Source organism: Entelurus aequoreus, linkage group LG24 (genome assembly GCF_033978785.1).
Source record: "Entelurus aequoreus isolate RoL-2023_Sb linkage group LG24, RoL_Eaeq_v1.1, whole genome shotgun sequence".
In the NCBI taxonomy this organism is placed as follows: Eukaryota; Metazoa; Chordata; class Actinopteri; order Syngnathiformes; family Syngnathidae; genus Entelurus; species Entelurus aequoreus.
The window spans coordinates 8,180,162-8,197,868 of NC_084754.1; the positions used below are offsets into that span (position 1 = coordinate 8,180,162).

General features: G+C 37.7%; 1 protein-coding gene across 1 annotated transcript in view; it reads left to right on the forward strand.

Annotated features, from left to right (window-relative positions):
• Positions 1-17,707, forward strand: part of cdh13 (cadherin 13, H-cadherin (heart)) — a 909,098-nt gene that overhangs the window by 326,506 nt on the left and 564,885 nt on the right. Inside the window, exon 3 of the mRNA XM_062035861.1 lies at positions 739-950. Coding sequence (XP_061891845.1) covers positions 739-950 — 212 coding nt within the window. The remainder of the gene's footprint in view (positions 1-738; positions 951-17,707) is intronic.

Genomic DNA, 17,707 nt, shown 5'->3' on the forward strand with positions numbered 1-17,707 from the left:
CTTCGAGTATACATAATATTGTTCATACCAAAGATAAAAAGAGCAATATAAAAATAGATGTATATATATTTTTGCAAAAAATAAATAAAACAAAGAACCAATGGCCTAAAATATATACATTAGTGTACCAAAGACAAACAGTAAGTGACGAAAAAAGTTCCATCCACCATTTTCTACTGCTTGTCCCATAATCAATAAAATAGTCAATAAAAACAGTCATGACATTAGGTACAATCTAGAATAATGTCTTTCCGCAATACTTCTCCTCTTAGTCTATTCTTAAAACCCACTCTGTAAATAATAATAAAGTCAAATACAAATAAGGCGACACGAGAAGTATCCTACACTTCTCTTTTGTAAAGTAAATCTGAACAGCCGATATGAGCATCTACATCAACTATATGATTTGCCTGTGAAGCTGGACAGGACAAAAAAAAAAAAAAAAAAAGTTTTATTTTTTTTATTTTTTTTATTTTTTTATTTGTGGCGGACGTAATTATTTCGTGGCGGGCCGCCACAAATAAATGAATGTGTGGGGAACACTGGTATCCTCTGCTGCAGAATAAATAAAGTTAATGAAGTGTTTTTTTTGATAGTGAATGTTTTGAAAATGCCCCTCAGAGCAAGGTGTTTATTTTTGATATTCAAGACTTTTTTTTTTCACCTGTGCAGTATTGTAACTGAGAGATTGTTTCACGATGTTCTGACGTTCTCTCCGCTTTGCCGTTTTATTTGCAGTTGAATTTGACGACTGTGCGGGGAATGAAGACGTGGCCTTCGAGGTGTCCGTTCCCGGCTTCCGGGTCGATGAGGATTTGAATTTGGTTCCCTCGCAAGATGTCACCTACAGCAGGCGTGTTATGTTCATCCACGGGCTGGGTGCACGTGCAGACGACATGGCACAGGTGCACATCACTGGACTACCGCTTGAGTCAGCGCATGTTCTCAAGGTGAGTGTTACAACACACACTCTGTGAGGGTCAAAGTCACCTAGGGGACTGCGGCCCTGCACTACTGCACTCTTTTTACAACACTGTGGTGGCTTCTGCGGTGTTCTATGCCAGTGTTTTTCAACCTTTTTGGAGCCAAGGCACATTTTTTGTGTTGAAAAAATGCGGAGGCACACCACCAGCAGAAATCATTAAAAAAACGAAACTCAGTTGACAGTAAAAAGTCGTTGTCACAATTGTTGGATATGACTTTAAAGCATAACCAAGCTTGCATCAATGTAGCTCTTGTCTCAAAGTAGGTGTACTGTCACCACCTGTCACATCACGCCGTGACTTATTTGGAGTGTATTGCTGTTTTCCTGTGTGTAGTGTTTTAGTTCTTGTCATGCGTTCCTATTTTGGTGGCTTTTTCTCTTTTTTTTGGTATTTTCCTGTAGCAGTTTCATGTCTTCTTTTGAGCCATATTTCCCACATCTACTTTGTTTTAGCAATCAAGAATATGTCAGTTGTTTTTATCCTTTATCAATGGGGACATTGTTGATTGTCATGTCATGTACGGATGTACATTGTGGACGCCATCTTTGCTCCACGGTAAGTCTTTGCTGTCGTCCAGCATTCTGTTTTTGTTTACTTTGTAGCCAGTTCAGTTTTACTTTCGTTCTGCATAGCCTTCCCTAAGCTTCAATGCCTTTTCTTAGGTGCACTCACCTTTTGTTTATTTTTGGTTTTAACATTAGACACCTTTTTATCTGCACACTGCCCCCCGCTGTTCCCGACAAAGTAATTGGCTACCAGCTGCCACCTACTGATATGGAAGAGACTATGAGCAAAATTTAACACATCAGATTTGAGTAGGAAAATCCTTAGTCGACAATAGCCCTACGTCAGGGGTGTAAAAGTCATTTTAGCTCAGGGGCCGCTTGGAGGAAAATCTGTGCACACGCGGGCCGGACTATTAAAATCCTGGCATTAAAACTAAAAAAATAAAGACAACTTTAGATGGTTTTCTGTGTCTTACTTTGGCCAAAAATAAAACAAACACAATCTGAAAATGTTACAATAAAAATAAATAAATAAAATACCGGCAGCCGTAAAGTTTAGATCCATGTAAGAAAGAAGAAAGTGAATGAATGTTTATAACTGAATACATTCACATATGCATAACAATTAGTTTTATTTAGTATAATTTTGTTTTTTATGAATTAAGTAACGTTTCCAAAACACTATATAGAATGTGAGATATAACAGGATAATGCATACATTTATCATTAGTTTTCAAAAGGGTTACACAAAAGTGGGACCCCAAAAATGTACTGTGGGACCCCATTTTTATGACTTGATGGGGTCCCATTTTGGAAAATTCCTAGCGCCAACTCTGATGGAGTATTGGTGTGTGCAAAACAGCAGCGGGCGGCTGTGGCCTGCGGGCCGGTTCTAATACAAATCAAATATCATCCCGGGGATATATAATTCATTCGTGGGCCGGATCTGGCACGCGGGCCTTGACTTTGACACATAGGCCCTACGTTAAAGTCTTCTGTTTGGGAACAGTTCACCTTCTGGTGACATACGTAAATGGACAAAGACAAGTGGATACGACTAAAGGAGCGTGTCGCCATTGTTAGGTCGCCAACAGGAACAGCGCCACAAACTGGAATATCAACGCTGCACTAAAGTCAGTGACAAACTTTTATCTCTGGAAAATGTTGTAAATATTAAGACTGTTCATACTCTTACTGTTGCTCTTTTTTCTGCATAGTTGCACTCTCCTAAAAATGTATGCGGTAAATAACGGGTGTGTCCCGTGGGTCATTTTAAGCCTGTTTTTTATCGGCCCTCAGCCTAGTCTAAAAGTACAATTCTTAATGAGATTAGGCTTGTTGGTTACACTGGGACTAACAAAGTACAGAGGTACTAACAAATTAAAAGAGGTACTTCACTGCCTACTGCGATTGTCTCTCAACCTGGAGGTTGCTATCCTCAGTCCCCCATGACAGCAAATTAAGGCCTGGGGGCCACATGCGACCCGTTAAGCTTTTCAATCTAGCCTGCCGGACGTTCCCGAATATTTTTTTTTATATCTTTAAGATGGAAACTGTAGCTGCCATTATGATGTGCGGTGATGTTTTCAAATGACCGTAAATCTTGAACTATACAAAGTTTTTCAATGGTTGGAATCTGCGTTTTTGCATGATGTACTAGTTACTATGGTAATCTCATTAGTTAATATGGTAATCACATTAGTTATTATGGTAATCTAAGTCACAGCAGCTCAGATGAGGCACCAAGCAGTGTGGGTGGGGAGTGTTTCCCATACAGCAGGCCTGGGCAATTATTTAGACTCGGGGGCCACATTATAGAAAAAAATGTGTTTGGGGGCCGGTATATCTATTTTTAGGAACACTAATACAAAACCTCACAATAATGTCTGATTGAATGCTAAAAACGTTATGACAGACCGCCTTAAAAAACGTAATGGAATTTTACAAATTTCTATGAACAATAAAACACTGAATATTGACAAAATATGAATGTCACACCCCCTTTTGATCGACATATTTTACAATCAAGTGAAACGCAACAAAAATGCAACAAACAGGGAAATATGAACGCGAAGGGTACAAAATAAGCCCACCTACAATCTGATATATCTGATGTATCACTAAGCTTTAGAACTTTGTTGTGAAAATCTCCTTCCACGTCTGTGGAAACGCTTCCCGCCCACACTGCTTGGTGCCTTGTCTGAGCTGCTGTGACGTAGATTACCATAGTAACTAATTAGATTACCATAGTAACTGGTATATCATCCATAAGCGCAGATTCCAACCATTGAAATACTTTGTATAGTTCAAGACTTGCAGTCATTAGAAAACATGACTGCACATCATAATGGCAGCTAGTTTCCATCTTAAAGATCTAAAAAAAAATATTTGGGAATGTCCGGCGGGCCAGATTAAAAAGCTTAACGGGCCGCATGTGGCCCCCGGGCTTTAAAGGCCTACTGAAATGATTTTTTTTTATTTAAACGGGAATAGCAGATCCATTCTATGTGTCATACTTGATCATTTCGCGATATTGCCATATTTTTGCTGAAAGGATTTAGTAGAGAAAATCGACGATAAAGTTCGCAACTTTTGCTCGCTGATAAAAAAAAAGCCTTGCCTGTACCGGAAGTAGCGTGACATCACAGGAGCTAGGATTCCTCACAATTCCCCGTTGTTTACAATGGAGCGAGAGAGATTCGGACCGAGAAAGTGATGATTACCCCATTAATTTGAGCGAGGATGAAAGATTCGTAGATGAGGAACGTTACAGTGAAGGACTTGAGAGGCAGCGATGGACGTATCTTTTTTCGCTCTGACCGTAACTTAGGTACAAGCTGGCTCATTGGATTCCACACTCTCCTTTTTCTATTGTAGATCACAGATTTGTATTTTAAACCACCTCGGATACTATATCCTCTTGAAAATGAGAGTTGAGAACGCGAAATGGACATTCAGTGCCTTTTATCTCCACGACAATACATCGGCGAAATGCTTTAGTTACGAGCTAACGTGATATCATCTTGCTTTAACTGCATATAGAAACAAAAGAAATAAACCCCTGACTGGAAGTATAGATAGAAAATCAACAATACTATTAAACCGTGGACATGTAAATACACGGTTAATGCTTTCCAGGCTGGCGAAGGTTAACAATGCTGTGCTAACGACACCATTGAAGCTAACTTAGCAACCGGACTGCACAGAGCTATGCTAAAAATATTAGCTCTCCACCTACGCCAGCCAGCCCTCATTTGCTCATCAACACCCGTGCTCACCTGCGTTCCAGCGATCGGCAGAAGGACGAAGGACTTCACCCGATGCGTTTGGCGGCCCGGAGACGTAGGAAGTCAAGGTGAAGTCGGCGGCTAGCGCTCCAACAAAGTCCTCCTGGTTGTGTTGCTGTAGTCCGCTGCTAATACACTGATCCCACCTACAACTGTCTTCTTTGCAGCCTTCATTGTTCATTAAAAAAATTGCAAAAGATGTCCAGAATACTGTGGAATTATGAAATGAAAACAGAGCTTTTTGTATAGGATTCTACGGGGTACCATAACTTCCGTTACTCGGACTTCGTCACGCGCATACGTCATCATACCGCGATGTTTCAGCCGGATATTTCCCGGGAATTTTAAAATGTCACTTTATAAGTTAACCCGGCCGTATTGGCATGTGTTGCAATGTTAAGATTTCATCATTGATATATAAACTATCAGACTGCGTGGTCGGTAGTAGTGGCTTTCAGTAGGCCTTTAATTTGCCCAGGTCTGCCATACAGTGTTTCCAGAGGGTCAGCCTGAAATGTGGGTGTCAGGGACAGACGTGGAAGGAGATTTTTACAACAAAGTTCTAAAACTTGGTGATATATCAGATGTATCCGATTTATTTTTTAACCTTCACGTTCATATTTCGCTGTGTTTGTTACATTTTTGTTGCATTTTGCTTGATTGTAAAATATGTCAATCGAAAGGGGGCGTGACGTTCATATGTTGTCAATAGTCAGTGTTTTTTTTTTTTTTTTAATCACTGCTATTTTGAAATGATTACTAATATTGATGGTGTTGTCGATAATGTTCATTTTTGTTTCACTACATTTGTATTGTTCCGTGACATGTTTGTGTGTCCTCAATTGCTCTCAATTGCTCTGTTTGTTGTTATTCTTATCATGCTGGGACGGGTTTGGTTTTGGAATTGGATTACATTATTGTGGTATTGTTGTGTATTGTTTTGTTGATTGATTAATAAATTCATTTAAAAATAAAAAAAATAAATAAAAAATAGTCAGTGTTTTATCGTTCATAGTTAATATTGTAAATCCCACATTCTTAATTTTCATGTTCATTGTGGGTGTCTCATTCAGTAAAAAAATGTAAAATCCCATAACGTTTTTAGCATTCAATCAGACATTATTGTGAGGTTTTTGTATTAGTGTTCCTAAAAAAATCAGATATACCGGCCCCCAGACACATTTTTTTCCTCTAAATTTGGCCCCTCCGAGTCAAAATAATTGCCCAGGCCTGCCCTATGACCATGTCGAAGTATCCTTGAGCAAGTTACAGAACCCCGAGTTGCTCCTAATGTGCGTCATCATAGGTAGAGTGTCCGCCCTGAGATCGGTAGGTCGTGAGTTAAAACCCCGGCCGAGTCATACCAAAGACTATAAAAAATGGGATCCATTACCTCCCTGCTTGACACTCAGCATCAATGGTTGGAATTGGGGGTTAAATCACCAAAAAATGATTCCCGGGCGTGGCCATCACTGCTGCTCACTGCTCCCCTCACCTCCCAGGGGGTGATGAAGGGTGATGGGTCAAATACAGAGAATAATTTCGCCACACCTAGTGTGTGTGTGACAATCATTGGTACTTTAACTTGGTTGGTAGAGCGGCCGTGCCAGCAACTTGAAGGTTCCAGGTTCAATTTCCTGCTTCCGCCGTCCTAGTCGCGCTGCCATCGTGTCCTTGTTTAAATGTAGCTTAAAGATGTATATAAACGGTTCCACTACGTAAAGCGCTTTGAGTCTCTGGAGAAATAGCGCTATATAAATGTAATTCACTTGACTTCACTACCTTTAAGGTAGACAAGAACTATACAAGTACAATCCATTTACCATTTACAAAGAGCGGAAACACAGCAGAGAATAGAAAAAAGAGAAAAAAAGACAGAAGTCGGCTGGCAGAAGCGGGAACTTTTACTCATTGATGAAGTGCAGTATGGAAGTATTTTGGTATTTCACACGTATCTCTCTCCGTCTTTACTGCACGGACACAACTGCACTTCCTCATGCTCCACCAATCAACCGTTAAGGCAGAACGCTAGGACTTGGCATGAATAGCAACAGACTCACACAAGGATGAAGGACTTACAGCAGGTGAGTTTTTGATAAGGAACACCTGGGTAGGGACAAGACAGACATGATCAATAGCACTCATCATAATGTAAAAAAAAATAAAAAATGTACGGTTCACTTAATACATGTGATTGATTGGCCAATCTCTCTCTTGAATGCTTGGTATCGGCATAAATCCCCTGATCGAATACTATTAAAATAAACAAAAACATGACACAAGTGGAATAAAAAAGCTTACCTGTGAAATGTAATTTAGAAAAAGTTGCAATGTTGACGAGTAAAACATACGGAACCCCTAAAGCAGACCTGGGCATTCTGCCCGGCCTGCGTGAGGCCAATCATAAATTACAAAATACATTTGAAAAAGTATCTATGTCGAGTGTGCAATACAACGGTGCTGCTTTTGTTTTGAAAAGCGTTATTTGTATTACTTCCGTGTGGACGTATGCGTGTGTGCGATTGTGAGGGGAATTGAACAGCGCAATCACAAATTACAAAATAAAGTTTAAAAAACATCTATGTCGTGCGCGCAATACAATTGTGCTGCTTTTATTTTGAAAAGTGTTACTTATGGGCGTATGTCCGGGTGTAACCTGTGAGGGAAGGTGCACAGCGACAAGTGATGAGACGCTGAAAAGAGAAAAGTTGATGACGAATGGCGTGTTTTCAACCAAACATGGACTGCCAAGTAGGACTTTTAGTAGTAAGTAGTAGTAGTAGGACCCAACAAGGACTTTTTTGCCAAATTTCACACCCCCAGAGATGCAGCTGTCAGGACAAGTTTCGTCATTTCTCACAAAAGCGCCAGAAAAAGTAAGGCGTTTTCTGACGGAGAGTTTGTTAAGGAGTGCTTATTGGACTTTGTTGCGCTGTATGCCCGGAGACTTGGGCTGTTTTTCGCTGGCTTTAATTGGATGAGAGCTGCGATGTACGTGACACCGCCCAGCTGCTCATCTTCTTCAAACCACGGAGTAGCTGGCAGCCATGCAGTCAATTAAAGAGACAACCACAGGTAATGACTTGTTCACATAGGTAAATGCGTGTTTGGACATGCTACGACTGAAATGGGACAAGCTGGCAGGTGTGACAATCCAATCCAATCCACTTGATTTATATAGCACATTTAAACAACAAAATGTTTCCAAAGTGCTGCACAACAATATTAAAAACAATATTCAAATATTATCCTTAGCTCCACCAATGACTGAATAAAAAGAAAAATAATTACATGTAAAACCAATATAAAAACCAATATAAATAAATAGGATTAAAAACAATTTTTAACAACAGATGGTTGTCCAAATCTGATGGGGAAAAATGTTGGATAATGCAGGATAAAGTGACAGAAATTAACCCTGTGCAGAAATGGACATTCTTGCATTGTATAATACATCAGGAAGTGTTGTGTAAAACAGTGATACAAATAAAACCATCAAAAGCAATCTGCTTTTGTATAAAGTTAAGTTAGGTTAAATTAAATTATTAGTATTATTATTAATTATTATTATTATTCTTATCATCATTATTATTTATCTTACGATATATAAAAAATAATATTGAGCAAAATTTAATTGAAATATTGTCGTGTGGCCCTCCAGCAGTGCTCGGGTTGCTTATGCGGCCCCCGGTAAAAATTAATTGCCCACCCCTGCCCTAAAGGGACATGGGGGAAAAAAAATGTTTTATAATTTTTTTTTTAATTTATTTATTTTTTGGACATGTATCTCGTGCGCACGAGATACATGTCTAAAAAATATATATATATAAGAAAATGAATTTCCCCCATGTCCCTTTAGGGCAGTGGTTCTCAAATAGGGGTACGCGTACCCCTGGTGAGATTTTTTTTAACTGTCCGTCAAAAAGAACTGTGAAAAGAAATGCAACAATGCAATATTCAGTGTTGACAGCTAGATTTTTTGTGGACATGTTTCATAAATATTGATGTTAAGGATTTCTTTTTTTGTGAAGAAATGTTTAGAATTAAGTTCATGAATCCAGATGGATCTCTATTACAATCCCCAAAGAGGGCACTTTAAGTTGATGATTACTTCTATGTGTAGAAATCTTTATTTATAATTGAATCACTTGTTTATTTTTCAACAAGTTTTTAGTTTTTTTTATATCTTTTTTTCCAAATCGTTCAAGAAAGACCACAACAAATGAGCAATATGTTGCACTGTTATACAATTTAATAAATCAGAAACTGATGACATAGTGCTGTATTTTACTTCTTTATCTCTTTTTTTCCAACCAAAAATGCTTTGCTCTGATTAGGGGGTACTTGAATTAAAACAATGTTCACAGGGGGTACATCACTGAAAAAAGGTTGAGAACCACTGCTTTAGGGGCTCCATAAAAACAAAGCTGTTTTTTTTTCAACTGTCATTGTTTAAAACATAATATTGAATCAAAATCAATGTTTTTTTTTTTTTAATCAATTATTGACCTATCGAAGGTTCCGATTACTTCACATCAAATATTCCACTTTGAAACATATTTTTTGTGGAATATTTTGCATATATTAAACATAGTTTTCTTTGACAAAAAGGGCAGACAACAAACCAAAAAAAAACCAAAAAAAAAACTTAGAATTGACGAATAGTTCTGAAGTTGATGTAGACTCTCGAGATTTAAGCGTTAAATAAATAATGTATGTATGCCCTGGCACACCATTATCATCATTTCATGACCAAAGCCAAAAACTTTTTACTCTTTTATACTGAAATAAATACACCTACTACTTATTAAGGCAAGGCAAGGCAACTTTATTTGTATAGCGCTTTTCATACACAAGGCAGACTCACAGTGCTTCACAGACAATAAAGTGAAATGAAAGAAAATAAAAGCAAAATTAAAATGCAGACAATAAAAATAAAAACAGTGCGGACGTTAAAAGTTAAAAGATTAAAAGATTTAGCTGAAAGCTAAGGTGAACATAAAAAAAATAATAATAATAAAAAATAAATAAATAAATAAATAAATCAATCAATAAATAAATAAATAAATAATAATACAAATTAAATAAAAATACAGAAACCAGCAGCGGTTAAGTTTAGATCCATGAAGGAAAGAATAAAGTTAATGAATGTTTATAACTGAATACATTTACATATGCACGAAACCTGTTTTCTTTTGTATTTTTTATTTTTAATGAATTACGTAACGTTTATGACAACCTTTTTACAAAACACAATATATAATGTGAGATATAACAGGATAATGCATACATTTATCATTTGTTTTCAAAACGGTTACAAAAAGTGGGACCCCAAAAATTGACGGTGGGACCCCATTTTTACCACAAAAAACTACAACTCATATCTCAAAACACTCATGAATTGGGGTGCTACTGTATTATGACAGCAACAACGCAGTGAATGTTTCAAAGGACGTTGATAGTAGAGGGTGTCTGTTTGAAAGGCCAAGCAATTTGAAAGATGCTCGACTGACTTTTAATGAAGTTGGAAAGTGTAAAAACCTCTGAAAGCGACAAATGTTGTCAGCTTAACCTTTGAGCATATCGTCACCTGCACAAGATTTACAAACTAAGAGCGTGTAGGATGTCTTCCTGTAAGACCGCCGCCTGATTTCCTTCCATTACCTCTTCTTGCAAGCCACATGATTGTTTCCATTTAGTGCATTTCGACCTTGCTTTTTGACACTTTTAGGTTTTCAGTGTTTCCCATAAACTGCCAAGATACTTGTGGCGGTGGGGGCGTGGCCATGAGCGTGGTCACATGACATCATCGAGCAATTTGCATAATTTACTACAATGATATGATTTTGTCTACAAAGGCTCAAAAAATGTATACTTACTAATTAATAATAACAGTTTTGTTTTAAACATCCATCAATACATCCATTTTACAATATAATTACAACACTTTATGTACATATTTATATACAGATTTGAACAATAAGTTATTCACTGAAATATATTTATTAATTGTGGTTCTTACAAAAAATATATCTTATAAAATATAAAAGCTGAAATGTCTTATAAAGCTCTGCCCCTTTAATTAGTGCATACTAAATAATTTCACTTTAGCCTACTACTACAAGCATATTATTTACCAGCAACATAAAGTGAAACAGAGGCAGAGGTGTCCTGCCACAGTCAGTAACAAATAAACAGAAAACAGTAGTGGTGGTAGATAGACACAGAGCTTCATCAAACATCTGATCCACTGAACAAAGAGCTCCAAAAATGTTGAACTTTAGACTGCCATCAGTTTTACTCCCTACACTTAACCATGTGTTTCCTACTGCCTGCAGACTTTGCACCCTTTGTTATATACACATGTTGTGTTTCTAATATAAATACATTTAATAAAGTCAAATACAAATAAGGCAACAAGAGAAGTATCCTACACTTCTCTTTTGTAAAGTAAATCTGAACAGCCGATATGGGCATCTACATCAACTATATGATTTGCCTGAGAAGCTGGAGAGGACAAAAAAAATAAAAATAAAAAATAAATATTTTTTAAAATTGTTGTATTTATTTGTGGCGGACGTAATTCTTTCGTGGCGGGCCGCCACAAATAAATGAATGTGTGGGAAACACTGGTTTTTTAAAGTAGATGTGGAATGCACTAACAACAGACCTTAAAATTCGAACTTCCCTTCTACATTTTAAAACTGCCATACAATCATGGCTCAGCTCAACCTCTACCTGATCTGAACCAAAATTGATGCCCAGCAACTCTTCGAAGCATCAAGCAGGTGTATATGTGGTTATAGTGTATATATATTTATATGTGGTTATAGTGTACAGTATATATATTTTCTCATTCTGTTTTGCACACTCTTGGAGTCAACATGTGCATAGTCATGTACATAGTGTATATACCCCCCGTATATATTGTTTTTAAAATCACCTGACATGTATACTGTGTACACTACCGTTCAAAATTTTGGGGTCACATTGAAATGTCCATATTTTTGAAGGAAAAGCACTGTACTTTTCAATGAAGATAACTTTAAACTAGTCTTAACTTTAAAGAAATACACTCTATACATTGCTAATGTGGTAAATGACTATTCTAGCTGCAAATGTCTGGTTTTTGGTGAAATATCTACATAGGTGTATAGAGGCCCATTTCCAGCAACAATCACTCCAGTGTTCTAATGGTACAATGTGTTTGCTCATTGGCTCAGAAGGCTAATTGATGATTAGAAAACCCTTGTGCAATCATGTTCACACATCTGAAAACAGTTTAGCTCGTTACAGAAGCTACAAAACTGACCTTCCTTTGAGCAGATTGAGTTTCTGGAGCATCACATTTGTGGGGTCAATTAAACGCTCAAAATGGCCAGAAAAAGAGAACTTTCATCTGAAACTCGACAGTCTATTTTTGTTCTTAGAAATGAAGGCTATTCCACAAAATTGTTTGGGTGACCCCAAACTTTTGAACGGTAGTGTATATGTACATAATTCATCCATTTTTTAAACATATTTTTTTATATACATGTTACAGGCTATATATATTTTATTATTGAATGTATCAAATGTGATGAATATTTAATGGACCACAATGGAAACCAGCCTTTTGGCTTTTTGTGCCATTCATTTGCCTTTTTAAAGCATTACATGGATTCAATTCTTTAATATGTCAATAAACTTCTCAATCAATCAATGTCAGAGAAAACATACGCGTCTTACCTATGTAACCCAGTAATAGTGATTAAAAGGAAGTGAATAGCTCCAACATTAACCAAATGCTATTTGGTGCCTGCAGATTTTTCAAATATGTATCTAAATCAGTGGTTCTTAACCTGGGTTCGATCGAACCCTAGGGGTTCGGTGAGTCGGGCTCAGGGGTTCGGCGGAGGTCAAAACACACCCGACTCATCGTGTAAATAAAAACTTCTCCCTATCGGCGTATTACGGATACGGCAGCATTTGACTGATTTGCAGGAGTGTCATTTGTTGTGAGTTTATGCACTGTGTTGGTGTTGTTGTTTGAACAAGGTGATGTTCATGCACGGTTCATTTTGTGCACCAGTAAAAAAACATGGTAACACTTTAGTATGGGGAACACATTCACCATTAATTAGTTGCTTATTAACATGCAAATTAGTAAAATATTGGCTCTTAACTAGTCATTATTAAGTACTTATTAATGCCTTATTCGGCATGGCCTTATTATAACCCTAACCCTCTAACCCTGGCCCTAACCCTAACCAAATAACTCTAAATTAAGTCTTTATTACTTAGAATATGTTCCCCTAGTATCCACAAAACTCTAAATTAAGTCTTTGTTACTTACAATATGTTCCCCATATTAAAGTGTTACCAAAAACATATAACTTTTTCTTGAATTTGAAAAAAAACATTTTATTTTTCACTAAAGAAGGGTTCGGTGAATGCATATAGGAAACTGGTGGGGTTCGGTACCTCCAACAAGGTTAAGAACCACTGATCTAAATATTATTCACCGTATTTTTCGGACTTTAAGGCACACTTAAAATCCTTTTATAACCTCAAAAATTGACAGTGCGCCTTATAACCCGACGCACCTAATGTACAGCATAATTCTGGTTGTGCGTACCGACCACGAAGCAATTTTATTTAGTACATGGTGTAATGATGAGTGTGACCAGTGGATGGCAGTCATACATAAGAGATACGTGTAGACTGCTAGAAGACGCCAGTAAACAACACCAACACTTTAAAAATGTTCCATTGAGAATATAGAACATTACACACGGTGCTCAAAAATCTGTCAAAATGTTTTTAGTACGACTTCGGTAAGCTATGAAGCCGCACCGGTTGTCAGTGCATTAAACATACAAGACGCTGTCGAAGGTGAGCCACGTAAATAAGACCGCCCGCAAAACGGCGCATCCTGAAGCGACTTGGAGATGATCTGTAAAACATCATCTTTGCAACATTTTGACCAAAGAACCACCATTACATGTTATGTAGACCACAAGGAAATGTTTTAAATTTAGGAAAAAAATCATAATATGACTCCTTTTATTCGCCTTATAATCCGGTGCACCCTACGGTCCAAAAAATACGGTTCCCAAATACCAACTTCTCAGGAGTGTTTCTCTGCAATCTCTGTTCGTGCAAAGTAAATGTGTTCTGTTGCCGACAAATAGTATTTCTTATTCTTCACAGCCCAAAGTCTTGTTCAGGTCAATCAAGCTGATGATAAATGTTTCCAGGGACAGGAGATGCATTTTGTGTTCCCATCAGCTCTCAAGGATCATCCCTTTTGTTGGCGGGGCGCTAAGTGCGCCGCAAGCCTCGTTTCTCAGGGTTTGCCTTTTTTTCAATGCCAGCATCCTCACTTGTTTACCTCTCACTGGGATCTTTGGTAGTTACAGTTGGGGTTAATCGAAGTCCTACCATATGGTGTTTGTTTCCTTCCAACTTTACTTTATAAAGTCTTGAAGTAATCGAGATTTAAAGCAAGAAAAACTATGTTCATAAAACACGTACAAAAATGATCAGAATTAACACCCGTGAAAAGGTGGTATGTTACCTAACTTCTTACTACAGCTTCAGATGTTTTTTAAATACAAAAACTGTGTCAAATTCTGAAATGCACAACCTCGGCAACGGCCTTGGAAGCACATTCTGGATTTGGACACATACACAAAGACGCTGAAATACAGGAGATTTTTAGCAATAGTTTGCCATGGTTCTAGTACTCTTGGACATTTACATTGGCAAAAATGGGTACTACCAGGTAAAACAAGGTACTACTCCCTGGTCCTGGGGTCACAGGGTTCCAAATGATACCATACATGTGTAACATAAAACACTGCTGGTCAGTGTTTTATCATTTTCAATTGTATTATTTTGTCAACATTATTAAAGGCCTACTGAAAGCCACTACTACCGACCACGCAGTCTGATAGTTTATATATCAATGATGAAATCTTAACATTGCAACACATGCCAATACGGCCGGGTTAACTTATAAAGTGCAATTCTAAATTTCCCGCCACACTTCCTGTTAAAAACGTTTTATTATGCTGACATATGCGTGTGACGTCACGAGGACAAGGGAAGTATTCGGAGCCTGGAGAATCCTATACAACAAGCTCTGTTTTCATTTCATAATTCCACAGTATTCTGGACATCTGTGTTGGTGAATCTTTTGCAATTTGTTTAATGAACAATGGAGGCTGCAAAGAAGAATGTTGTAGGTGGGATCGATCTGTGTATTAGCGGCTGGCTGTAGCAACACAACAAGGACTTAGCAGACGCCTAGCCGATGCTAGCCGCCAAACCCACGGGTGAAGTCCTTCGTCGCGCCGCCGATCGCTGGAACGCAGGTGAGCACGGCTGTTGATGGGCAGATGAGGGCTGGCTGGCGTAGGGGGAGCGCTAATGTTTTTATCATAGCTCTGTGAGGTCCGGTTGCTAAGTTGCTAAATTAGCCTTAGCGTCGTTAGCAACAGCATTGTTAAGCTTTACCAGGCTGAGAATTTTTAACCGTGTAGTTACATGTACATGGTTTAATAGTATTGTTGATCTTCTGTCTATCCTTCCAGTCAGGGATTTATGTATTTTGTTTCTATCTGCATTTGAGAACGATGCTATCACGTTAGCTCAGTAGCTAAGTGTGTCACCGATGTATTGTCGTGGAGATAAAAGTCACTTTGAATGTCCATTTCACGTGCTCGACTCTCATTTTCAAGAGGATATAGTATCCGAGGTGGTTTAAAATACAAATCCGTGATCCACAATAAAAAAAGGAGAGTGTGGAATCCAATGAGCCAGCTTGTACCTAAGTTACGGTCAGAGCGAAAAAAAGATACGTCCTGCACTGCCTCTAGTTCTTCGCTCTAACGTTCCTCAGCCACAAATCTTTCATCCTCGCTCAAATTAATGGGGTAATCGTCGCTTTGTCGCTCCAAATCTCTCTCGCTCCATTGTAAACAAAGGACAATTGTGAGGAATATTACCTCCTGTGACGTCACGCTACTTCCGGTACAGGCAAGGCTTTTTTTTATCAGCGAGCAAAAGTTGCGAACTCTATCGTCGATTTTCTCAACTAAATCCTTTCAGCAAAAATATGGCAATATCGCGAAATGATCAAGTATGACGCATAGAATGGATCTGCTATTCCCGTTTAAATAAAAAAAAAATCATTTCAGTAGGCCTTTAAGGACAAGTGGTAGAAAATTAATTATTAATCTACTTGTTCATTTACTGTTAATATCTGCTTACTTTCTCTTTTAACATGTTCTATCTACACTTCTGTTAAAATGTAATAATCACTTATTCTTCTGTTGTTTGGATGCTTGACATTAGTTTTGGATGATACCACAAATTTGGGTATCAATCCGATACTAAATAGTTACAGGATCATACATTGGTCATATTCAAAGTCCTCATGTGTCCAGGGACATATTTCCTGAGTTTATAAACATATTATACATTTAAAAAAAACGATGTTGGGATGCCAAAAACTATCGACATCATCATAGTAGTATCGAGTAGATACAGTCCTGTACTTGGTATCATTACAGTGGATTTTAGGTGTAGATCCACCCATGGCATTTGTTTACATTTTGACACGGGTGAGCTACGGTGTGTAGTGAAGCATGTTTAGCTATTCCTCGACCTGCAGGGATGATACTTGTAAGAATTTACTTTATTTGTCGCCATGGAGGCGGGGATTAGTGATTTAGAAGTAGCTAAAACACTGCCGACTGCGGCTGAACTTTAGCCACTAGCTAGCTAGCCACGTCTTAAAGCACCTCTTCCGGTGGGTGTTTCAGTGTTATAGCTTCGCCTTTATCTTTATTTTTTAAGGCAAAATGCGTCCGTTCTCCTTTTTCTGTCTACACACTGTGTCTGCTTGTAAGTAATCCTTGATTGTGCGCTGCCGAACATGCTCCTTTGCTGGAGACCGGTACTTTTCAGAGGCGGTATAGTACCGAATGCATACAAACCTCTCTCTCTATATATATATATATATATATATATATATATATATATATATATATATATATATATATATATATATATATATATATATATATATATATATATATATATATATATATATATATATATATATATATATATGCTCCAGCAAAGGAGCATGTTCGGCAGCGCACAATCAGAATTATATATATATATATATATATATATATATATATATATATATATATATATATATATATATATATATATATATATGTCCTGTGTTTGCCATTTGCTCCCCATCCTACGCCTCACTATACAAAATGTGGTCTTGTAAAACATCTGATAACATAATTAAATGGTTGACACGTGTCTTTGTCTTGTGGACAGGATGTGCTGACACCCCCTGGCTGTCATTAAATCCCCCCCTTGTAGTTCCCAAGTTGATGGTTGCTATTCCTCAGTTGGTCAAAGTTTAGACAAGTGGGTGTTATCCCACCCAAATTCCATTTTAACAATAGAATGTCAAGCTCTTCTAAAACTTCCACTCCATGTTTCTTTTCATTGGCAAACATCCCGCGGTAAATGTATGAACACAATGGAAGGCATCGTTGGCTGACGGAGTAGAATATTTTTAATTCCATTAGCTATTAGTGTGCTTTCAAACATGATCCATAGGGGTGAAAGAGGCTGTAAAAAAATAGTCTTGTTGTGCAACTGAAACACTTCAATATGCAAAATTGCGGCATAATGCATCTCAATTTGACAAACACCCTATCCGGAGATACGCGTCTTATTCTGTAAACATCTTTTTGTTGTGCTGGGGCCACAGGCAGGCATCATTCAAATTTAAACACTGAAAAAAGGTGAAATAATCTTAGTCCATAAGCCTATTTATTCAGCTTTTGTTGTGTTTTTCTGCTAACTGAATACAATGCAACATTCAACGGTCTGTAATATTTTCATCCTG